General features: G+C 39.4%; 2 protein-coding genes across 2 annotated transcripts; both read right to left on the bottom strand.

Annotated features, from left to right (window-relative positions):
• Positions 1-15,679: 15,679 nt before the first annotated feature.
• Positions 15,680-16,641, bottom strand: LOC142170490 (uncharacterized). The gene is made up of 3 exons (XM_075232412.1): positions 16,318-16,641; positions 15,944-16,122; positions 15,680-15,824 (listed from the first exon to the last, which is right to left on the bottom strand). Exons 1-3 carry the CDS (start codon positions 16,639-16,641, stop codon positions 15,680-15,682), a joined length of 648 nt encoding a protein of 215 aa, XP_075088513.1.
• Positions 16,642-22,766: 6,125 nt separating this feature from the next.
• Positions 22,767-26,025, bottom strand: LOC107803667 (UBP1-associated protein 2A). The gene is made up of 2 exons (XM_016627437.2): positions 24,671-26,025; positions 22,767-23,599 (listed from the first exon to the last, which is right to left on the bottom strand). Coding segments are annotated over exons 1-2 (1,206 nt in total). The 5' UTR covers positions 25,876-26,025; the 3' UTR covers positions 22,767-23,598.
• Positions 26,026-26,739: the final 714 nt, after the last annotated feature.

Genomic DNA, 26,739 nt, shown 5'->3' with positions numbered 1-26,739 from the left:
AAATAAAACTTTCACTTTCAGTTTTCTCTTGTTGCAGGCGTGCAACCCGATCCCATTTCTCATATCTCGTGGTAGGCGTACCACCCGCTCCCATTTCATTCTATCTCATGGTAGGCGTACCACCCGCTCCCATTTTATTATATCTTGTGGTAGGCGTAGCACCCGCTCCCATTTCATAATATCTTGTAGTAGGCGTACCACCCGCTCCTATTTCATAATATCTTGTGGTAGGTGTACCGCCCACTCCCATTTCATAATATCTTGTGGTAGGCGTACCACCCGCTCCCATTTCATAATATCTTGTGGTAGGCGTACCACCCGCTCCCATTTCATCAATCTTGTGGTAGGCGTACCACCCGCTCCCATTTCATAATATCTTGTGGTAGGTGTACCACCCGCTCCCATTTCATTATATCTTGTGGTAGGCGTACCACCCGCTCCCATTTTATTATATCTTGTGGTAAACGTACCACCCGCTCCCATTTCATCAATATTGTGGTAGGCGTACCACCCACTCCCATTTCATAATATCACACAATCATAAGAAATCCCGAAATGGAACATAAGTAATATAATAACTTCCCGGCAAGGGAACAAGGATATCGAAATAGTCATCCCGGCAAGGGAGAATAAACTATAATCAATCTCACTTTGCTAGTACTCAGTTCAATTAATGGAAATACTCAATCATAGAGGATCATTAATTAAAGTATACAAGGTGTCATTCAAAAACACAACAACTTTCAAGTTAAGACCCACGGTCATGCTTGACACCAACGTATAGATACTCGTCACCATGCCTATACATCGTACTCAACAAGAAGCAAGTAGAAAATATGACTCAAGTCCTAATCCCTCAAGCTAGGGTTAAACCAAACACTTACCTCGATGCCTTGAACACCACTCAAGTCTCAATTATAGCTTTACCTCTTGATTCCACCACCAATCCGCTCGAATCTAGTCACAAGTTGCTTAATTACATCAATAAATGCTAAATGAGTCAACCCCAATGCATGAAAATGAGTTTTCCAAAGTTTACCCAAAAGTCAAAAATCACCCCCGGGTCCACATGGTCGAAACCCGAGGTTCGGACCAAAACTCGATTACCCATTCCACCACAAATTCAAATATATGGTTTGTTTTGAAATCGGACCTCAAATTGAGGTTCAAATCCCCAATTTTAGAAAAACCTAAGTTCAACCCAAATCACCCAATTTCCCCATGAAAATCTTTGATTTGAAGATGAAATCAGGTTAAAAGATGTTAAGAAGTGAAGAAAATAAGTTAAAAATCACCTACCAATCGTTTCGGAGAAGAAAAGTTGTTTGGAAAATCGCCTCTTATGTTTTAGGGTTTTGAAAAGTGTAAAATAACTGAAATTCATGTGTGTTTACACCCCTCTGAAGTTCCCACCGCGGACTGCGCAAGAAGGACCGCGGCCGCACAGGCTTCCTGAAGGCCTGCGGATCTATGCCCCGCGCGGACCACGACTGCGCAGCACCCACCGCGGACCACGCAAAGGCGACCGCGGTCGCGCTGGCCCCTTCAAGACCGCACGCGTTTCCTCGCGTGCCGCGCAAAAGGGTTCAGAAACCTGTCAAAATTCCTAAACCTGCAACATCTGATCTTTTAAAGCATAAGGCATCTCGGAACCTACTAGAAACTCACCCAAGCCCTCTAAACTCTAAACCAAGCATGCATACTACCTCAAAAACACCCTACGAATATATTCGTGTGATCACATCACCAATATAACATCATGAACATCGAATGAAGCCTCAAGATCCATGAAATTTCTCAGATTTTCTTTTAAACATCAATTTTCCCAATTTGGGTCTGGATCACGTCAAACGACTTTCGTTTTTTACCAAACTTTACAGGAGTGATTCAAAACATAGATAAGACTCGTGCCGGACACCGGAACCAAAATACGGGCCCGATACCATTGTTTTCTAATCAGATTTCATTTCCATTTTCTTTAAACATTTTTAGAGAACAATTTACTTAAAAATTCATAACTCGGGCTGGGGACCTCGGAATTCGATTTCGGGCATACGCCCATGTCCCATATTTTCCTACGGACCCTCCGGGACCGTCAAATTACAGGTACGTGTCCGTTTATCCAAAATGTTGACCGAAGTCAAACTTATTCATTTCGAGGTAAAAACTTAGAAATTTTCGCAAGATTTCACATTTAAGCTTTTCGGCTACGCGCCCCGACTGCGCACACAAATCGAGGCGACTCTAAATGAGGTTTTCAAGGCCTCGGAGACACAGATTTCAATTAGAAACAGGTGATGACCCTTTTGGGTCGTCACATTCTCCACCTCTAAAACAATCATTCGTCCTCGAACGGACAGAAGAAGAAAGTACCTGAGTCGGGGAAAAGATGAGGATATCGGTCCCGCATATCGGACTCGGACTCCCAGGTCAATGCCTCAAGGGGCTGACCTCTCCACTGAACACGAACCGAAGGAAAACTCTTCGACCTCAGCTGGCGAACCTGTCGGTCTAGAATAGCCACCGGCTCCTCCTTATATGACAAATCCTTGTCCAACTGGATAGTGTTGAAATCTAACACGTGGGATGGATCATCATGATATTTTCGAAGAATGGACACATGAAACACTGGATGCACGGCTGATAAGCTAGGCAGCAATGCAAGTCTATAAGCCACCTCTCTCACTCGATCAAGGATATCAAATGGACTAATGAACCTATGGCTAAGCTTGCCCTTCTTCCCGAATCTCATCACGCTCTTCATAGGCGACACTCGGAGAAACACCCGCTCACCAACCATAAAAGCCACGTCTCGAACCTTACGATCTGCATAGCTCTTTTGCCTGGACTGAGTTGTACGAAGCCTATCCTGAATGATCCTGACCTTGTCCAAGGTCTCCTGAACCAAATCTGTACCCAACAACCGAGCCTCTCCCGGCTCAAACCATCCAATTGGAGATCGACACCGCCTACCATATAAAGCCTCATAAGGAGCCATCTGGATACTCGACTGGTAGCTGTTGTTGTAAGCAAACTCTGTTAAAGGTAAGAACTGATCCCACAAACCTCCAAAGTCAATAACACAAGCTCGGAGCACATCCTCCAATATCTGAATAGTCCGCTCGGACTGTCCATTCGTCTGAGGATGAAATGCTATACTCAACTCAACCTGGGTGCCTAACCCTCGCTGAACTGCTCTTCAGAAATGCGAGGTGAACTGTGTACCTCGGTCCGAAATGATAGATATCGGCACACCATGAAGACGAACAATCTCCCGGATGAATAGAGTATCGGGAGCTATGGGCCTTCTCTAAAATCAATTCTCGGAGCTCATCCACATTAGGCACACAAACTCGACCCTGTAATCTCAGAACTCCATCATCAGCTAAGGTAACCTGCTTGGCACCTCCGCGCTGCACCGTGTCTCTAAGGACACACAAATGGGGATCATCATACTGCCGATCACGGATACGCTCCAATAAAGAAGAACGAGCTACCGTGCAAGCTAATACTCGACTAGGCTCAGAAATATCCAACCTGACGAACCGATTGGCCAAGGCCTGAACATCCAAGGCAAGCGGCCTCTCACCTACTGGAATATAAGCAAGACTGCCCATACTGGCTGACTTTCTACTCAAAGCATCGGCCACCACGTTGGCCTTTCCCGGGTGATATAGGATAGTGATGCCATAATCTTTCAACAACTCTAACCACCTCCTTTGCCTCAAATCCAACTCCTTTTTCCTGAACAAATACTGAAGACTCTTATGATCCGTGAACACCTCACATGCCACGCCATACAGGTAATGCCTCCAAATCTTCAATGCATGAACAATGGCTGCCAACTCCAAATCATGCATTGGATAGTTCTTCTCATGAACCTTCAACGGCCTCGAAGCATAGGCAATGACCTTGCCATCCTACATAAACACTGCACCAAGTCCAATGTGGGATACATCACAATAAATGGTGTAAGGCCCTGAACCTGTGGGCAAAACTAACACCGGAGCCGAAGTCAGGGCTGTCTTGAGCCTCTGAAAGCTCACCTCACACTCGTCCGACCATCTGAACTGGGCACCCTTCTGGGTCAACCTGGTCATCGGGGCTGCAAGATGAGAACCCCTCCATAAACCGGCGATAGTAGCCTGCCAATCCCAAGAAACTCCGAATATCTGTAGCTGATGCTGTTCTAGGCCAGTTCTTGACTACCTCAATCTTCTTTGGATCAACTTGAATACCCTCTGCTGATACAACGTGACCCAGGAATGTCACTGAACTCAACCAGAACTCACACTTCGAGAACTTAGCATATAACTGACTATCCCTCAGAGTCTGAAGAACCACTCTGAGGTGTTGCTCGTGCTTCTCCTAGCTGCGAGAATATATCAGGATATCATCAATAAAGACTATCACAAACAAGTCCAAATAAGGCATGAGCACTCGGTTCATCAACTCCATAAACGTTGTTAGGGCATTGGTCAACCCGAATGACATAACCAAGAACTCATAATGCCCGTACCGAGTGCGAAAAGCTGTTTTAGGGACATCGGATGCCCTAATTCTCAACTGGTGGTAGCCAGATCTCAAGTCAATCTTTGAAAATACCTTGGAACCCTAAAGCTGATCGAACAAATCATCAATCCTCGGTAGTGGATACTTATTCTTAATTGTAACCTTGTTCAATTGCCGGTAATCAATGCACATTCTCATCGAACCATCCTTTTTCTTTACAAACAAAACTGGCGCACCCCAAGGCGAAACGTTGTGTCTAATGAAACCCTTCTCAAGCAAATCCTGCAAGTATTCCTTTAACTCTTTCAACTCTTGCGGGGCTATAAGATATGGCAGAATAGAAATGGGCTGAGTGCCCGGAGCTAGATCAATGCAGAAATCAACGTCCCGGTCGGGTGGCATCCCCGGCAGGTCTCAAGGGAAAACCTTAGGAAACTCACGAACCACGGGCACAGAATCAATATAGGGAACCTCAGCACTGGAGTCACGAACATAAGCCAAATATGCCAAACACCCCTTCTCGACCATACGCTGAGCCTTCACATACGAAATAACACTTCGGGTAGAATGACCAGAAGTACCTCTCCACTCTAAACGGGGTAAACCGATAAGGCTAAGGTCACGGTATTGGCATGGCAATCCAAGATAGCATAGTATGGGGATAACCAATCCATTCCCAATATAACATCGAAGTCGACCATGTCTAAAAGCAACAAATCAACACGGGTCTCAAGACCCCCAAACACTACAATACAAGAACGATGAACTCGATCGACCACAATAAAATCACCCACCGGTGTAGACACATAAACAGGAATACTCAATGAATCACTAGGCATGACCAGGTACGGGGCAAAATAAGATGACACGTACGAATACGTAAACCCTGGATCAAATAGCACTGAAGCATATCTATCACAAACCAGTATAGTACCTGTAATGACTGCATCTGAAGACTCGGCCTCAGGCCTAGCTGGAAGTGCATAACATCGGGGCTGGGCCCCACCACCCTGAACTGCCTCTCTAGGACAGCCTGCTGCTGGTTGGCCTCCACTTCTGGCGGCTTGAGCTCCACCTCTAGGACCTCTACCTCTACCTCTAACACATCTTCCCCCGCCTCTAGCTGGCTGGGCAGGCTGTGGGACATCTGGTGCCTGTACCATAGCACGAGAACCCTGATGCGGAGAACTGCTCGAAGCTCGAGGGCAATACCTAGCAATGTGCCTCATGTCGCCACAAGTAAAATAAGCCCTCGATTGCTAGGGCTGACGACCCTGGAAACTCTGAAGTGGCAGTGCACTGATAGGTGCTGATGGTGCACTGTAAGGCTACTGATCAGAATAGTGCATCTAAGAACCACGACCACTTAGAGTACCATGGAAGACCTGAAGAGCTGACTGAAAGGGCCTAGGAGGATGGCCTCTACCATATGAATCTCTACCTCCAGACGAGGTACCACTGAATCTACCTGAATGACGGGGCTACTTATCTGACCCATGACCAACTCCCTGTGACAGAACCATCTCAAATCTGCGGGCCACATTGGCCGCCTCCTAAAATGTAATCTCACTCCCGGCCTCCTTGGCCATCTGAAGACAAATCGGCTGAATAAGACCATCAATAAACCTCCTCACCCTCTCTCTCTCTCTCTCGGTGGGAAGTATGACAAGAGCATGACGAGCTAGATCGATGAACCTGGTCTCGTACTGAGTGGTCGTCATGGAACCCTGCTGAAGGCGCTCAAACTGTCTCCGATAGGCTTCTCTCTGTGTCACGGGGAGAAACTTCTCCAGAAACAACACTGAAAACTTCTCCCATGTCATAGATGGCGATCTGGCTGGTCTCGCTAAGCAATAATCCCTCCACCAAGTCTTGGCAGATCCAGATAAGCAAAATGCAGTAAAATCGACCCTATTGGTCTCAACAATGCCCATGTTCCTGAGAACCTTGTGGCAGCTGTATAGGAAATCCTGGGGATCATCAGAAGGAGCTCCGCTAAAAGTAGTAGTGAAGAGATTGGTGAATCTGTCCAGTCTCCACAAAGCATCGGCGGACATAGCCGCTCCATCGCCGGTCTGAGCCACTACACCCGGCTGAACTGCCACCGCTCGCTGAATCGCTGGAACCTGAATCTGGGGAGCTACCTGCTCCGGAGTGCGAGTAGAGGGAGTCTGAGCCCTTCCTCCAGACTGAGAAGTGGTTGGTGCTACTGGAAGCAAACCTGCTCGGGTGACACTCTCCATAAGGCCCACCAATCAAACAAGAGCGTCCTGAAGAACTGGGGTAGCGATAAACCCCTCTGGGACCTGAGCTGGGCCCACTGGAACTGTTGGGGCTGGAACCTCCTCCTCAAAATCAACCTGAGGCTCCGCCACTGGTGCCGCTGCTCGGGGCTGAGCTCTGCCCCTACCTTGGCCTCTAGCACGGCCTCGCCCTCGCCCTTTTCCCATAGTGGGAGTTGCTGTAGGGGGCTTGGGCTGCTGAGCAGTAGATGAGGAAGTGCGTGTTCTCTCCATCTGCGAAGAACAGAGTAGAAGTTCAATTAGCATTCGAGTAACAAATTCGCACGACAAGAAAGAACAAAAGTGAAGTTTTCCTAACTCGATAGCCTCTGGGGGATAAATACAAACGTCTCCGTACTGATCTCTCAGACTCTACTGAGCTTGTCCGTGAGTTGTGAGACCTATGTAACCTAGAGCTCTGATACTAACTTGTCACGATCCGTACTTCCCACCCTCGGGAGTCGTGATGGAGCCTACTAATGAGAGCTAGGTAAGCCAATCCTTAACTTCTTACATCATTGACAATTACTTCTTTTAACAATTCTCAACGATAGCGTGAAAGCAACGGAATTAAATAAATAAGCGGAAGACTTAAGTTTAAAGAAACTGAACAATAATATGAGAATCAACATATGCCTCTACCCAAGAACTGGTGCCACATTACTCACGAGCTTCTAAGAGTGCTAAATACAACCGTTTGAAAGAAAATATAAATTGTTTGTCTCGAATATATGAGATAAAAGACGAAAATAAAAGATAGAGGAGACGTCGGGCCTGCGAACGCCTGCAAGGCTACCTCAGTGTCTCACTGGACTGAAGGCTGACTCCCGCGCTACTGCTCTTGCCCAAAACCTGGATCTGTGCAAAAGAGCACAGAGCATAGTATCACCACAACCGACCCCATGTGTTGGTAAGTGTCTGGCCTAACCCCGGCGAGGTAGTGACGAGGCTAGGACCAGACTCTAGATAAACCTATACAGTTATATAATATATGACGGAAAAGTAAGCAAGTAATAAGCAGTTAAAGCTGGGGAAGGGGAACATGCTTCGGGGATAGCAGTTAAAAGAAATAACAGGGAATAATAAGGAAGCTAGCACTATAACTTCTATCACAAATGAAGAAAATAAAGGCAACTTTCACTTACAGTTTCCTCTTGTTGCAGGCGTGCAACCCGATCCCATTTCTCATATCTCGTGGTAGGCGTACCACCCACTCCCATTTCATTTTATCTCATGGTAGGCGTACCACCCGCTCCCATTTCATTATATCTTGTGGTAGGCGTACCACCCGCTCCCATTTCATAACATCTTGTGGTAGGCGTACCACCCGCTCCCATTTCATAATATCTTATGGTAGGCATACCACCCGCTCCCATTTCATAATATCTTGTGGTAGGCGTTCCACCCGCTCCCATTTCATAATATCTTGTGGTAGGCGTACCAGCCGATCCCATTTCATCAATCTTGTGGTAGGCGTACCACCCGCTCCCATTTCATAATATCTTGTGGTAGGCGTACCACCCGCTCCCATTTCATTATATCTTGTGGTAGGCGTACCACCCGCTCCCATTTCATTATATCTTGTGGTAAGCGTATCACCCGCTCCCATTTCATTATATCTTGTGGTAGGCGTACCACCCGCTCCCATTTCATTATTCATCACATAATCACAAGAAATCCCGGCAAGGGAACATAAGTAATATAATAACTTCCCGGCAAGGGAACAAGGATATCGAAATAGTCATCCCGGCAAGGGAGAATCAACTATAATCAATCTCACTTTGCTAGTACTCAGTTCAATTAATGGAAATACTCAATCATAGAGGATCATTAATTAAAGTATACAAGGTGTCATTCAAAAACACAACAACTTTCAAGTTAAGACCCACGGTCATGCTTAACACCAACGTATAGATACTCGTCACCATGCCTATACGTCGTACTCAACAAGAAGCAAGTAGAAAATATGACTCAAGTCCTAATCCCTCAAGCTAGGGTTAAACCAAACACTTACCTCGATGCCTTGAACACCACTCAAGTCTCAATTATAGCTTTACCTCTTGATTCCATCACCAATCCGCTCGAATCTAGTCACAAGTTGCTTAATTACATCAATAAATGCTAAATGAGTCAACCCCAATGCATGAAAATGAGTTTTCCAAAGTTTTACCCAAAAGTCAAAAATCACCCCGGGCCCACGTGGTCGAAACCCGAGGTTCGGACCAAAACCCGATTACCCATTCCCCCACAAATTCAAATATATGGTTTGTTTTGAAATCGGACCTCAAATTGAGGTCCAAATCCCCAATTTTAGAAAAGCCTAGGTTCTACCCAAATCACCCAATTTCCCCATAAAAATCTTTGATTTGAAGTTGAAATCATGTTAAAAGATATTAAGAAGTGAAGAAAATAAGTTAGAAATAACCTACCAATCGTTTCGGAGAAGAAAAGTTGTTTGGAAAATTGCCTCTTATGTTTTGAGGTTTTGAAAAGTGTAAAATAATTGAAATTCACATGTGTTTATACCCCTCTGAAGTCCCCACCGCGGACCGCGCAAGAAGTACCGCGGGCGCACAGGCTTCCTGAAGACCTGCGGATCTATGCCCCGCGCGGACTGCGCAAAGCCGACCGCGGCCGCGTAGCACCTATCGCGGACCGCACAAAGCCGACCGCGGTTGCGCTGGCCCCTTTCGCGGCCGCACGCGTTTCCTCGCGGGCCGCGCAAAAGGGTTCAAAGACCTGTCAAAATTCCTGAACCTGCAACATCTGATCTTTTAAAGCCTAAGGCATCCCGGAACCTACTAGAAACTCACCCAAGCCCTCGAAACTCTAAACCAAGCATGCACACTACCTCAAAAACACCCTACGAACATATTCGTATGATCACATCACCAATATAACATCATGAACATCGAATGGAGCCTCAAGATCCATGAAATTTCTCAGATTTCCTTTTAAACATCAATTTTCCCAATTTCGGTCCGGATCACGTCAAATGACGTCCGTTTTTTACCAAACTTTACAGGAGTGATTCAAAACATATATAAGACTCGTACCGGGTGCCGGAACCAAAATACGGGCCCGATACCATTGTTTTCTAATCAGATTTCATTTCCATTTTCTTTAAACATTTTCAGAGAACAATTTCACTTAAAAATTCATAACTCGGGCTGGGGACCTCGGAATTTGATTCCGGGTATACACCCATGTCCCATATTTTCCTACGGACCCTCCAGGACCGTCAAATCACGGGTCCGGGTCCGTTTACCCAAAATGTTAACCGGAGTCAAACTTATTCATTTCGAGGTAAAAACTTAGAAATTTTCGCAAGATTTCACATTTAAGCTTTCCGGCTACGCGCCCGGACTGCGCACACAAATCAAGGCGACTCTAAATGAGGTTTTCAGGGTCTCGGAGACACATATTTCAATTAGAAACAGGTGATGACCCTTTTGGGTCGTCACAATACGTGATGAAAACAAGTAATAAAAAAATAGATGTTGTGTGCTAATACGTATACAGAGCACGTAACATAGCAAACGCTGATTCAATATACCATTATTTTCTTAGCCTTCAAATTTGTATTTCAAATCACAATATACATGCAAGTCCTCTTCAGAGAGTTGGAAATTAACAAAACCAACGTACTTTTCACCACCCCCAAGGCTCTGAATGAATTGCTCTAACCACAGACGTAAGAGTGTCGCCTTATATCGTAGATGAATACTGAAATAAAAATTAAATTTGAAGTAAGTGCTAAAAATGGCAAAGTCTCGTGCTGGTAACGTGTTATAAAATAAAAACTGTAAAGTAAATAAACCGAAGACAAGTATAAAAAGAGATTAGTATATTATTCATTTTGTATATAATGAATCGAAAACTCCACTATTTATATAAGAAAAAAAGTAGCTGAGAGGCTTTTCAGGAAGCAACTGCAAACTTAAGCTGCTTGTAAGTTGTCTGCATGAGCTGCTTGCAACCTACCTGTTTAATAAGAAACTGCTGCAAATCATTTCATTGAATTGCTTGCAACCTGCCTGCATCATCTGCTTGTAAATAAACTTCAATGGAGTACTAAATGGATAATCTTCTTCTGGAAGATTATCTATAGCGGAGTATTAAATGAATATCCACAATATAATTATTTTCATAACAATATATACTTATCACTTAGTTATAGTTAAGTAATATATATTTTAAATTTAATATTTAATTATTAAGATTAAATTATTTAATCTAGTATAAACACATGATATAAGTATCTACCATGATTATTACCCCCCACTTTTACTTTTCATGCTCCAACTTTAACTCTTTCCACCAGACCAAATTATACGTAGTATTTATCGAGGGTCAAAATATGTGGACAAAATGTATCCTCCCAATGATTATGTGGGAGAAGTAGATAGGCTGAGGACTTTGTGTTTCCTAAATATAGTAGTATAATCAATTAATTAAGATACCTGAGCATGCGATATGTGATGTGAAATGGTGTTAAGAAAATTGTATTAACGGTATAAAACGCATTAAAACTTCAATAATTTGTCTCTAATAATTTCTTTCCCTTTTTTATCCGAACCCATTGACAATTTGACATAGGAGCTCAATGGTAAAGTTAAAGAAACTTCCCTAGTGAAATGTCCATTTAAATTTTTGACATTTTCCTCTCCTTAAGTGAAGGAAGTGATGAGAATGACAATGACTCAGGTAACAATATAAAGTTTAATATTTACTTTAATTTGCAAAAAAGAATCTTCATATTATTGAAGCTACTGTCTCTCTATTAGTCAACCAAGAAACAGTCACATACTTTCAGGAATAGTAGCCAATTAATTAACTTGGTGAACAATACTACTCCTCAATACATTCCGTTTTAAAACCCTAGAGAAACATAATTTGTTAGAATGATATATCTCCTTTAATATTTTATGTAAGAAGATTGACATTATTATTTGCTTGAGCCGAGTCTATCAAAAACAACTTCGCACAAGATAAGGATAAGGTCTGCGTACACCATAACCCTCCCTAGCTAGACCTCACTTGGGAATCACACTTATATGTTGTGTTATATTGACATTATTATTTGGAGAGTCAATCAAATTTTTGTACTATAATTTTTCAATTTATTGAAAAATTTTATATAATTTCTAAATATGTAGATTTTAGTTATAAATATAAAATCAATATATGCATTCAGTTTGAAGATTAAGTACGTAAAACTTCTTATTATGATTTAACAGCTTGCTATTAATTCAAGATTGTATTACTTTGTGTATCGGACTGCCCTTTTAATACACAGAGAAACTGCATCATATTGAAGCTAAAAAGAACTTCTCAATTAATATTATGCTAAAAATCTAACACTTTTGTGACAAGTCAATTTCCATTTATGTTCCATAGTCACGTATTTAAAAAACTTATCCGTGCAGATCAAACCAATTAAACATATTAAAAATATGTATTACTTAACAATGCGCATGATCAAGTTAAATATATATTTCTTACTTTAATCTTTATCTGTTAAAGTTAAACTGCATATAAACATCGAGTATTGATAAAATTTTCGTAACACTACTATCATATATTATCATTTTAGCAAAGAACAAAATTGGAAAATTTTCCCATCTTTTCATCCTCTTAGTTTTTGCTATTCAAGCTTGTTGGGAGGTTGGTCCACTTATCTACTTTACATATTAATTTCCTAGACAAAGTGATGAATATTTCTTGCCAGTGGACTTTATTGGGTATCACCTTTCAATATACCTACATATATTTACCCCCCCCCCCCCCCGCAAACCCCCAACCCTCTCTCTCTCCAAATGGCATGATATTTATCTAAAGATAGATGCCTAAAGAATAGAAACTTCTAAACAACTACTAACATTCTTCTTTTAAGATGTATCACAACAAAGAATCTTGTTTCATTTCTCCCCTTGACCATGGGGCGAAACTATATATAATCCAGAGTGGTCAACTGAACACGTTTCGTCGAAAAATTATACTATATATAAGATAAAATATTATTGTTATTGAGTAAAAAAATAGACTATAATCACCATTATTGTAATTACTTCTGTGAGGGATGAAAAGAACATTCACCTTTCATTTCATTCAAAAGATATTCAATATCGTGAAATATCACATCGAGACTCCTAATTAATGTCAAGCTAGATTCACTAGTTTTTCTCTTTGAGATTGTCCTTGTAAACAGTCACTAGACTCAATTAAACATTTTAATTATTATTTCATATTTTAAGATTGTGCATAAAATATTAAAATTTATAAAGTATTTTCGAAGCTGTGTTTAAAAGAAGATAGAAAGTTTCGTTACAATTTTATTTTTTAGGGTGTGAAAATTAGCACATATAAACATGCACCGAAAACTATCGTGGGGTGCGTATCAAATCCTTTAAGAATATTGCAGTTTTGAAGAATTTGACACGAATGCAACAATATTTTTAGAGAGTGGATCAATGGTGATCAGGAACGAAGCTAGTGCGTAAGATACTGGTTCAGCCGTAACTAGTAACTTCAATTCAAACATTATATTTGTGATTTTAAGAAGTCCATTTAATATTGAACTCACTAACTTAAAAAGGGCTAAAAGCTCAAACCGATAAACTTCAAATTTCGACTCCACCTCTGAATTTGTACTAGATGTTTTTCTTTGTCGGAAGTAACGAACTTGCAGATAATTCCTTGTCCATATAATGAGTTGATGGTTAAAGATCCGTGTACAACATGGTTCTAACCCTAATTAACATAAATAAGGAAAGATGTCCAGCTAGCCAACTAATAATTTGTCCACTTAGCCATAAAAGATAAGATTAAGTATAACAGTTTAATTTTGCCATTGTGCTAAAATTATGTGTAAAGATACATACAATAACATAACAAGCTAAGGTGGTAGTGATACCTATCTATCAATGGATTTCTGTTAGTGATTTTCCTTTTCATACTCTCTGTTTGGGTGTAAAATTATATGGAAAAATACGTCATACTTCCCCAACTTTATGTATTTTCTTTTCCATTTTCCTCTCAAGTGCTCTCTAGTTAAGTGGATTTGTCACTAAGAGTGGCTAAGGTGGCGTCACAATATGTAAAGAATCAATTATAGAAATTCATTGAAGAATTTATTAGATTCTCACCCCCATGTTTGGATCATGGAATTATTATGATTAGGGTTCAATAGGAGCTCGATGTTTAGAACTTAAGCTCAACTATGGAGGAAACTTTGTGAAGAATGAAGAATGTAGAAGAAGGAGAAAGTCGGTTGTATTATTTTCTACAAAGAAAAAATGTGTACAATTGTCTTATATATACAAGTAATAGCTCCACTCTTAATTAAGTCAGCTGGCATAACTAACTAACAGTTCCACTAACTGTACCTAACTGTGGTTACTTCACTAACCTAACTATGGTTACATTCAAGCTAACTACATTACTGACTCTAATACCCCCCTCAAGCTGGAGGGTGCAAAATATTAAGAACTCTCAGCTTGCTCAACAGAAACACATGTTGTCATTTTCCAAGTCCCTTAGCAAGCAAATCAGCCTGCTGTTCTTTGGTTCCAATGTAGTGAGTCTGTACCTTTCCTTCTTTAATCTTGTCCCTTATAAATTGACAATTAATATCTATGTGTTTGGTCCGCTTGTGAAAAATGGGATTTGCTGTAATTTGCAAAGTAGCCTTACTATCACAGTAGATATCAACTGGTTGCTTGATGTTTACCTTTAACTCTGCAAACAATCCCAAAAGCCATGTCACTTCTGAAGTTGCTGCAGCCAAGCTCCTATACTCTGCTTCTGCAGAGCTCTTTAACACAGTTTGTTACTTCTTTGATTTTCAAGATATCAGGGAACCACCAAACTTTACTAAGAAGCCAATTACTGACCTTCTTGTATTTGGGCAAGTTGCCCAATCTGCATCACAGAAACACACCAACTTATCTACACCTTCACTACTCATTAGTATCCCCTTTCCTAGTTCTTGCTTCACATACTTCACTATTCTCATGGCTACTTTCCAATGAGACATCTTTGGTAATTACATGAATTGGCTGAGTGTCTGGACTCCAAAACTTATATCTGGCCTAGTGATTTTCAAGTACAATAATTTCCCTATCAATCTTTGATAGGCTGAGACATCTGGTAATAGCGCATCTCCCTTTGATCTTGTGTGTTCATCATATTCCACAGAAGTAAATTTCTGGTTGATGTCAAGAGGAGTTGAAATTGGTTTTGCTCCTTCCAGTCCCAAATCTGAAATCAATTGCAAGGCATACTTTCTCTGATTCGATAATATTCCTTTGTTGGATCTCAACACTTCTATTCCCAGAAAATATTTCAGCTCTCCAAGGTCTTTTACCTTGAATCTTTGGTGTAGTACTTGTTTTGTCTCTTGAATCAGTTGCTCACTGCTCCCTGTGATCAGCAAATCATCTACATACACCAACACCACAACTATGTCATCTCTCTGGTCTTGGTGAACATTGAATAATCATATAGACTCTGATAGTATCCTGCATCAATCAGTGCTTCAGATAATTTGATATTCCATTGTCTTGAGGCATGTTTCAAGCCATATAGAGATTTCATTAATTTGCACACTTTTGTCCCCCCTATTTTCTGAAACCCTGGGGTAACTCCATGTACACTTCTTCATATAAATCTCCCTGCAAGAAAGCATTGTATACATCTATTTGAGACAAATTCCAACCTTTTGAAGCTGTCAGTGCAATGACTGATCTAACAGTCACCATCTTTGTAACTGGTGAAAAGGTCTCATGGTAATCTAATCCTTCCTTTTGGCTATAGCCTTTAGCCACTAACCTTGCCTTAAATCTCTCAACCTCACCATTTTCCTTGTATTTTATCTTGTATACTCACTTGGAACCAATAGCATTCTTTCCATTTGGTAAATCAACTATCTCCCAAGTATTATTTTCTTCCAATGCTTTGATTTCCTGCTTCATAACTTCTACCCATCTGTCATTCTTTGAAGCTTCTGGAAATTCTGTGACTCTGTGTCTAATAAAAATTTTATTAGAAAGCTCCTATATTGTGTTGATAGGTTATAATAAGATACATAGTTTGACAGTGGATATATTCTAGTGTGTGCATGCTTCTTTGTCACATAGTCATGATGCCTTAAAGGTGGTTTTAAGGTTCTTCCAGATCTTCTCGATTCATTTTCTATATCTACTGTATTGTCTGCAGCTTGTACTTCTTGTGATATGCAATCAACATCCTCAGGTGTCTCATGAGTGACATTGTCATTGTTTGATGTATCAACCACAATACCCATGGCATCAGTATCCTGGGCATCCTGAATGTCAATGTGTGCATTATCCTAAATGTCAATGCTTGCATCTTGTTGATCAGCAGGTTCATCATGGGCACCATCTACTACATCATTGATTACAGTTGCTAGTTCATCATTGGCATCATCTACTACGTTATTGATCACAGTTTCCTAGTGAGCTGCATGAGCTAGTGAGTGTCTCCCCCTGTCAGGAGCTACACCAAGACTAAGAGGCAGGTGAAGAGGTGTTGTAACAGGGGTAAAAGGAGTTGGTGCAGGCTCTGACTGTGAAAAAGGAAATAAGTGTTCCTTAAACACCACATCCGTGCTCACAAAAAATTGTTTATTAGTGAGATCAAGAAGTTTATATCCCTTTTGAGATGAAGAGTGCCCAAGGAAAACAGTTGCCCTGGCTCTTGCCCCAAACATATCATTTTTCACAAGGTTGGTGGCATAACAGAGGCAACCAAAAACCTTTAGATGATCAATTGAGGGTGGCTTTCTATATAATGGTGTCTTCCCTTGTAAAACTTCACTGGGCATTCTATTGATCAAGTAAACAGCTCCTTCTACACATTCGCCCAATATCTAGCTGGTATGCAAGCCAAAATTTCAATGCTCTAGTTGTGTCCAATATGTGACTATGTTTTCTTTCTACGATGCCATTTTGTTGTGGAATATACACATAACTACTTTGATGTGATGTCTCATTGTCTGTCCTAATTATCTTTAGGACTGCAACAAATTGAGTTTTAACAAAAGAAAGGAAATGCTTCAACACAACAATCACATCACTTTTCAACTGCAACAAATATATCCATGTAAACTTTGTATTGTCATTAACAACAGTAAGAAAGAAATGCTTCCTATCATGAGTAGGGGTCCTACAGGGACCCTATACATCCATATACACTAGTTCTAATGGTTTCTCACTTCTAGAGTTATTAATAGGAAACACTAGTCTACTTTGCTTTGCTAATGGACAAATAGGACAGTCCTTATTTATGGAAATATCTAACATCTTATTTTGTAAAAACTGCATATTCTTCATGGTATTGATTGAAGCGTGCCCAAATCTTCTATGTCAAAGACTGTTATCTGCCTCATTTATTTGAACAGCAATATTTGCTTTTGAATTTGCTATCTCTTCTCCAGCTCTTTTCTGTTTCACAATGTATAGGCCACCTTCTTCTCTACCAATTCCCCTCACCCTGTCATTGTAAAGATCCTAGAATACACAAAAATCAGGAAAGAAATTGACAGAGCAAGAGAGTGCCTTGGTTAATTTTGACACAGAAAACAAGTTGAACTTGAAATCTGGGACATATAACACCTGATCCACCTGCATCCCGTCTAAAAAATCTGTTATTCCCATATGAGTTATTTTAGCCTTTTCTCCATTAGGCAAATGCATTTGATCCTTGTTAAACGAGTCTAACTTAGTGTGAGTTCTAAGCATATTTAAATCTGCAGTAATATGATGTGAAGCACCTGAATCTATGATCCATTTTCCAAAACACACATCAGCCATTAAACATGCAGTGATACCTGTCATGTTTGTTTGTGGATTAGTGGTTTCCTTGTTCAGCATCCCTAGAATCTGCTTGTATTGAACCTCCGTAAAGTAGGAACCAAACTTTGTAGCTCAGAACTGTTTCCTCCTTTCATTCCCTCTGGCCTTTTGTCTAATTCAGCATTCCTAGTCACACTGTTAGTTGCATACTTCTTCTTTCCCTTGAAGTCAATTGGATAACCATTCAATTTGTAGCAATTTTCCTTCAAATGACCTTTCATATTGCAATAGTCACATTGCATAAAGGTTTTTTCCCTCTGTAAGGTTGTCCTCGACCAACCTGCATAGCCATTGGATCTACATTCCCTGTCAGTGCTGGAAACGGATTGGATCTTTGACTTTCATCCTCAATAATCATAGCATATGCCTGATTCAAGGTAGGTTCAATAGTCTTCATAAGAATTTGCCTTCTTGCCTGCTCATATGACTCATTAAGTCCATTAAGGAACTGAAGTAACCTCTGACGATGCAGATGCTCAATGTAATCTCTCGATTTTAGGCAGTCACAACCTAGTGAAGGCACTAAGGAATCATACTCCATCCATAACTCCTTTAGTTTGGTGAAATATGCAACAACTGAATCAGTACCTTGTGAAATTGTGGCAATTTCTGTGTAATTGAAAGATACGCACTCGATTCACCTTCTCAAAACGCTCCTGTAGATCTTTCCAAACCATATGTGTATTCGATGCAGAAACAATCCCGCTAAGAAGGTCTAACGACACTGTGTTCATGATCCAAGATAAGACAATCGCATTGCAAGTTTGCCAAACTTCATGCAATTCAGCCTTAAATTGATCCTTTGTGCAAGTGCCAGTCACAAACCCTAATTTTCTCTTAGTTTGAAAGGCAATTCGCATCATCCTGCGCCAAAGACCGTAATTTTCAGATCCTGTGAGCTTCACCGGAATCAAAATTGAGCCAGGAGTGTCCGAAGGATGTACGAAGAGTGGATGAGTGTGATCAATTTTTCTTCTTTCTCATCTCCTATTGTTGAACAGAAAAAGCAGATAATCGACCTTGAAAGAGACTACATCTGAAATATGTGAAATTGCTCAACGAGCGTATAACCCAGTCATTACTGCTCTGATACCATGTTATTTTCCTGAATTTGAGCTCGATGTTCAGAACGTAAGCTCAGCTATGGAGGAAACTTTGTGAAGAATGAAGAATGTAGAAGAAATAGAAAGTCGGTTGTATTATTTTCTACAAAGAAAAAATGTGTACAGTTATCATATATATACAAGTAATAGCTCCACTCTTAATTAAGCCAGCTGGCATAACTAACTAACAGTTCCACTAACTGCACCTAACTGTGGTAACTTCACTAACCTAACTATGGTTACATTCAAGCTAACTACACTACTTACTCCAATAAATAGGATTTTGGTGGGGTTTTACCCTATTTGGATCTCATTTGCATGACTTTGTTTGTGGCTTCATAAGGAATATTTATCTCTCTCTCACACACACACATATGTGTGTGAGAGAGAGAGAAAGAGAGAGAGAGTACTTTAATTTTTATCTCCTAGAGTAATCAATTGGGATATCTAACTAGCTGCTCACCCAACCGCTTAAGCTAAAAACAATCGACAAATGTATGATTGAGGTATAATATGTGTATAATTGTATATAATTAGTGTATAATCTATGTATATCAGCTAGGAAAAGTAAATAGTGAATTCAGCTGATATTTTTGTAAAGATTCATGTATAATGTGTGTATAATCGGACATAATTCAGTCGCAAGTTACCCTTATCTTTGTTCTGTCGAATAAAATATAGCATCATCAACTTGATAGTAGAAAATTCCATTAATGACATATCTTTTAGAAGTGTACGATAATTTATCTCTGTTTAGAACTTCATCAGCAATATAATTCTAGTGAAATCCGAATCACTTGTTAAATACGACAACTCAGTTTCTACTCTTTTACATCTAAATTTTCAGTTTTTCTGGTTAAAAATTAATAGTATAACTTTATATTTTAAAATGTGATTCATCTCAAGTATTATTAATTTGACCTTTGAAAATCAAATTATTCTTTTTTGGATAAGGAGAATCCATAAGGCCTTGCAGAACTTCTATCATTTGTCTTGATTAAATATTAAAATTAGGTATGAAACGCACATCTCCACGACATGTTAAAAATAAAATATTAGAACACAAAAGAAAAAGCAAGGTCACTTTAACAAATAATCCAATATGATTTTTAATATTTATGTTACTTTTTGCTCCTTGGCAATCACATTAAACTCTAGTTTCTCTGAATGCCTCTCCTGTAGAGGATAAGGTGTATAACCAATTAAAGAATAAAGAATACACGATCTATCATTTTTAATTACTTAGATTAAATTAAACAGTAAAATATTAACTCGGCTATTATATACGAGTACTGCTTAAGATGAAGTTGCAACCATTAGACTGCAACTGTAATATTAATTTTTGGCAGTGAAAAAGTTGAAGTTTATAGCCACATTTAACCATGTTTCAAACTTAATATCATTGACTGTACTATATATAATAAAAATTGATAAATAAATTTAAAATTTCATATATATGAGAAAAAAACTCATTCGCCAAAGCCCAAGTAAACAAAAGATACGGCGATTGTTGGGCTATAAACCCAAGAAAAGCTGTTGGAGGCCCAAAAATCTCATTTAATCAATTATGAGCTTCATTAAGGATTAATAATCTTTCTAAACCACACACAAACTTAACCATAGTTAGTACAAGGCATGTCTAGAAGATTTTTTGTTTTCTTTTTTGTGGAAAGCACAATAGTTCACATAACTTACAAGTCACTGTTTAATTAACCAAAAAAAATTAAAAATTTAGTACTCCTTCCGTTCCCATTTATGTAAATCTATTTTCTTTTTAGTCCGTTCCAAAAAGAAACGATCATTTTTCAAATTTGAAAACAATTTAGCTTAAACTTTCAATTCTACCTTTTAATAAAATACTTTTATAACCACACAAATACTCTAAGTCTCGACCAGAAATTACAAAAGTATCATTTTTTCTTAAACTTCGTGCCCAATCAAACAGATACACATAAATTGGAACGAAGGGAGCAATCACTAATTATCACACCATGATAAATCAACCCTTAACTAAAACACACACTTGTCAGCATCAGCAGGGATGACACCGCTTCGTAGAATATTTTGCCATGTGTTTAAAAATATGCACAAAAAAATATATATATATATATATATATGATATAGAAATTTAATATTGTAAAACAATACAAGATACCTAAAACCAAAAAATGTAAAAATCAGGACCGAGATTTAAAAAGGTTAAAGTGATACAGCAGCGGACATATTAGCATCCAACTCAAATGAATTGATATGAGCTCTATAAAATTAGTCCAAATATCAAGGCTTTCACTGCGTACAATAGATCGTTGTAGACCTTTGTAGTCCGGCTCTTCCCTAAACCCCGCATATAGCGGAAACTTAGTGCATTCACTTTATGAAATTAGAGTAAAGGCAGTCTTGCTTCTAATACAATCAAAATCAAAGCACAATAACTTAACACTGAAGTTCATAGCTAGAATAAACAAAATATACAAAAGCGTTTCTGGCCAAAATCTATACAGTAACTTCCACATAACAAAAACCAACCTAGTATACTAACAAGTGACAACACATTATATAGGACAATAGGAAGAAAGTATACTAACAAGTGAGAACACATTATATAGGACAATAGGAAGAAAGATCAATCCACAGAAAGATGTTGTGCCGATACTTAGGATATAAATATAAGAACAAGTAAAGGGCCAATTCTGTCATTCCAGGATCAGAACTGTCTACAATACTGTCATGAATTATGTTGCGTGGACTCTCCAAAATGCTGCCCCACCCATGTCGGATCCTCCAAAAATCCACTACGGAGGATCCGACGCACACGCGGCCACATTTTCGGAGGGTCCGAGCAACATAGATCATGAATTGCTGCCAACAGAACTTAAACTTGTAATCTCATTTACGGATCTTCGCTGAAACATCAATATGCCAAGTTCCACGACGACATAAAGGATAAAGAGTAAAAGAGCATCCCAGTGCACAAGGCATCTCACATTCACGCAGGGTTCGGGGAAGAGCCGTCCCCAAAGGGTGTGATATAGACAATCTAATCTAATATAAGCATTAGTGGATGCTTCCACGGCTTGAACCCGTGACCTATAGGTCACACGGAGACAACTTTAGCGTTGCTCCAAGACTCCCCTTCAAGAAAGGATAACGAGTAAAGGGGAGGCAGGTGCACAAAGCTGGAACCGGGGAAGGGCCGTACCCCAAGGGGTGTAATGTAGACATTCTAACCTAATACAAGCATTAGTGGTTGCTTCCACAGTTCGCCCCGTGACCTATAGGTCATACGAAAACAACTTTACTATTACTCCAAGGTTGCCCTTCAAGTAAGGATAAAGAGTGAAAGGGAAATAATGAAGATAATAGAAAATGGTTATACAGATGATATGAGCTGATAACTGCTCAGAAAGGAACAAAAAGAGAGGAAAGAAAGAAACTAATGCAATATTTTCTTAGTTTTGCTTGGTCTGGAAACTGATAAAGAAAAGAAACTTTAGCACTTCATTTCTCAGCTCAGCTCATACTGTTCAAGTATACTTAACCGGCAAGGATTGTCAAGCAACAAAGTAAAAATAATAATAATAATAATAATAATAATAATGGTAAGGAAAATGTATACTAATCTAACCTAAAAAAATTGTTACAGATTAATAATATATACTCCAATATCAAAATTACTTGAAAGTGAGGAAGAACAAAAATGACATCCAGCTCATAACTTCAAAATATAAGAATTTGATAAAAGAAAGAAGCATGAATTTTCATGCAAAGGAGAGGTAACAGAATATATGGCCTTCATTCACTTTTAAAAGTCATTTATCAACAAAAAAGGCAAAAGAAGAAAATGAATTAATACCTATACTAAAAAAGGCCTAATTAGCTTTTATGTGAACACATGAAAACAAAGGAAAAAACAAAACCCGAGTTTTAGAAAAAGGATACGAATAGGTAAAATGGAAAATATATCAAAATCTTCTATTACTTAACAATAAACATCCATGAACCCTGAATCATCCTGGTTAAACAGTCAAATGATGCTTAAGGAAAAAGACTGAAAAGAAAACATACAGTCGGAAGCGTACAAGTATTTACAAACTCAAAACGGCATGATTTTGCATGCAAAGAGGGGAAAAGAGGATACAACAACAACCCAGTGTAATTTTACTAGTGGGTCTGGGGAAGGTAGAATGTACGCAGACCTTACCCCTATCGGAAGAAGATGGAGAGGATGTTTCCAAAAGACCCTCCGCTCAAAGAGGGAAAAAGAGGATACAGCCCACAAAAAGCCAAAAGAAGAAATGGATTATAACAATATCAAGAAAAGAGAGGCCTAATTAGCTCCATGGGACAAATTTAAACAAAAGAAAAAAAAAGGACTGCCACAAAAAGAAAATGTAAAAAGATAGTAAAACAACAAAATATCAAAATTGTCAACTAATAAGTACACCAGATCATGAACCTGAGATATCTGTTGATACCACTTAAATAATAGATAAAAAGGGAAGAATGAGAGAAACAAAAGAAATCAAAAAGGCACCATAGCGCAAACCTCTGAAAAATATAAGAAAACGGACAAATCCACTTCAAAATAAATCTAAAAGAAAATAAATGAGAAATTTATCCACCGAAAAAAAAACATAAGACATAAAATCTGCCAAGTCCTGTAGGAACTTGGCTTAACAGTAAGAAGTATATTGGATTATATGAAAGTAATGAAATAAGAAGCAAATGGCTACAAATCCAATAACAAAAAACCAAGCCACTGACCATAACAAACTCATCAACACCTTCAATAACTTTGTTTCCTCGTGGTCAGGCCACTATTCATCTGCAAAAATCATGCACAAGTATTAATACATTTAATAAGGGGAGAAGGGTCTGGAGTTGAGTAGAAGGCAAAAGCAAATCAAAATGACATTCAAGGCGACCAATAACATCACGAGCTTGAATGACTTTTAAGTGTAGAATTTACATGTCATACAAACACTAATTTGCTAATGATACAATAGCCTTTAGCTCAGTACAACTGAACCATAAGTTCGAAGAGTACTCTTTGGTCTTTGAGATAGTCAGTGATCAATCAACTAAGCCTCAGTTCAAAATTAGTTCAGTAGACTATATGAATTCTCTATACCCATTCGCTCACTTCATGCCCATTTTACATCAGCTATAACTAATCTAAAACGACAGTCTAGTCGCTAATTACTAAGATATACCAATTAGTGAATGCTTTTGACAGCAGAACCAGGAACACTGAGACGAGAAATATTTACAAAATCATGAAGAACTTTACATCTACCGCATGCCAAACATGGAAATAAAAATAAACACAACAGTGTTAACCTAGTCAACCTAACTTTACATATTTTCTAGCATACCAAATATGTGTAGTTAATCAAATCACTAGCAAACATGTAAGTAGTAGGTAAAAAATCAAGAAAAGTTGCATTTTCTGGAAAGACAATTCTTAAGAGTTTGTAAACATGATGAAAAAAATTTCAATACTGGGAATCTGGTATGCAAAGATCTGCAAAGTAAGAACGGAACAAAAAAACAACTTAACACAAACATAGTACTCCCTTCGTTCCGGTGACACACTTCCATTTTTAGTTTGTCCTAAAAAGAACGACACTTTTCTAGATTTAGAAAGGGTTTAACTTTAAATTTTCCATTTTACCTGTTAATGAAATGATATATAGTCCTACAAATGTTTATAGCCTTGTTTAACCCACAAATTTCAAAATTCTTTTTTTTTCTTTCTTAAATTCCGTGTCCAATCAAACAAATATTTATGACGTGTTTCAGACCACAAATTTCAAGATTCTTTTTTTCATCCTTAAAATTCCATATCCAAATAAAAGTACTTAATACGAGTATTATCAAATAGAAGACTAAGTACCACAAGTGCGATGAGTAGCCACTAGTCCCCGGTAGCTTAGCAGGTGAAGGTTGGCCAACCTGCTTATTTGGGTAGGCCTGCATTAACCCGGGGGCCACTCCCCCGCTAGAACCACCAATGCTGCTACCACCAACACCACCACCATATACCCCTAAACCTGAAGCACCCCCTCCTAAACTACCCAACATCCCACCATAAACTCCTACAAACGGATTCAAAAATCCTACATAAGGATTCACAACCATTCTACCATACAATTGATTCATCATCGCTAGATTCGGGTCCTGACCCATCATCCCCATATTCTGAGCAGCTGCAACTGATGGCGGCATTGCCAGCAGCGGGTGCTGTATAACCTCAGTCGTAATACTGGCCTCTCCGCCGCCAATTTTTGGCTCAGCAGCCTTCTTGCAGTACAACTTCCGTCCATCAAACACCTTACACGGCTCTTCTAAACATCTCTTCGCCTCCTCAACAGTTTTATAAAGAAACAAAGCATACCCTTTTGATTTCCCAGTTGTTGGATCAAACCCCATTGGTCCAGCCTCAATTTCCCCGAAGTTTTCAAAAAACAACCTTAATTTCTCCGGAGCCACGTCACGAGGCACATTACTCACGTAAATCTTCCTATTACCAAACTCCATGGTCCCATTAACGGCAGTGTCCTTCACGGCAGCCAACTTACACGTAGCCACTCGCCCGTTGATTGTCATTTGAGGTTTTTTTAATGCTTTATCAGCCGATTTTCGAGACTTGAAGACCACAAAAGCGTACCCTTTTGCCTTGCCGGTATTATGGTCCATCACGACGTTGCATTCCTCAACTTCTCCGAACTGTTCAAAAACGGAAATTAGGGTTTGGCGCGTGGTCTCACGCGCTAAGCCGTAGATGAAGATTTTCCGGTGAGTGATGTCATTGTCGGCAGCTGAATTGATAAGGTTGTAAAAGGAAGGGTGAGCTATAGCGGTGTCTACGGCTAAGGTAAGGAGTTGATCTTTAGAGTAAGGTTCGAGAAGATTCTGGAGTTTTACGGGTGCCGGCTGGTCGGAGTCCGAATCAGAATCGGGTCGGGTTGGGTTATTGGACTTGGGTATCTTTTGCTGCTTCTTGTTGTTGTTCTGTTTTTTGTCGATTTTTGAGGGTGTAGCATTGATGGAATCTGCTTTTTTGATGATCTTTCGCTTTTTTGCATTGTTTTTAGCCATAAGGAATTTGAACTTCTGTTAAAGAAAGGAAGAGAGTGAGGTTTTGGGTGATATTTTGCCTTACAGAAAGAGAGAAAAGACGAAGGGAAGAAGAGGGTAAGGTTTTGGGTTCGTGATTGTGATTGTAGTTTGTTTTTCGTTTTCTCATTTTGTTTTTCAGAAAGCAAACAAGACTTTAGTTAGTTCTCTATATTTGAGGCCCACAAAGATTGAAGGGCTGGCCCAATGATCAAACAAGACTTGGTGTGTTTTAGGTGGTGGTAGAAGAAGAAATGAAAGGGGAAGAGAAGGTATTGGGGGAGGGGATAAAATAGGTTTAGGGTAGTGTGGTGGCATGCCATGTATAGTGGCGGAGCAGGATTTGAATCTTATGGATTTGAAATTGTAATCCTTTTAAGTTACTGGTTCTAAATTAAAAATTTTGTACATATTCAATGAATTTCTTAAGATAAATATATGATTTGAACAAAAGTTATTGGGTTTGACCGAACCCGCATCCCGCACTTTGCCTCCATCCCTGACCATGTGGCGTCTATCTCACCCAAAAGTCGGGCCATGTGGATGGTCTTTTGCCATGGTGGATTTCTGTTAAAGATAAGGGTATATTTGATAAGCATGGTAAAGGTAGGATATTTTTGTTGACAAAGTATAACGGAGGAGGATAGTTATAGACTATTTAAAAGTAGAGGGGTAAATCTAACCTTTTTTCCTATTCATAATTGTTATTTGAAAATAATCCATATTTCAAAAAGTAATTGAGATATACAGTCAGACCTTTCTATAACAGTATCGTCATATATCAGTCATTCACTATAAAAGTCAAGCTTTTTATGGAATCAATTTCTATGAAATGTTATAATATAT

The sequence above is a fragment of the Nicotiana tabacum genome, chromosome 16 (assembly GCF_000715075.1).
Source record: "Nicotiana tabacum cultivar K326 chromosome 16, ASM71507v2, whole genome shotgun sequence".
Classification (NCBI taxonomy): domain Eukaryota; kingdom Viridiplantae; phylum Streptophyta; class Magnoliopsida; order Solanales; family Solanaceae; genus Nicotiana; species Nicotiana tabacum.
Note: the sequence above shows the minus strand (reverse complement) of the source record. Positions and strands in the feature narration are given on the sequence as shown.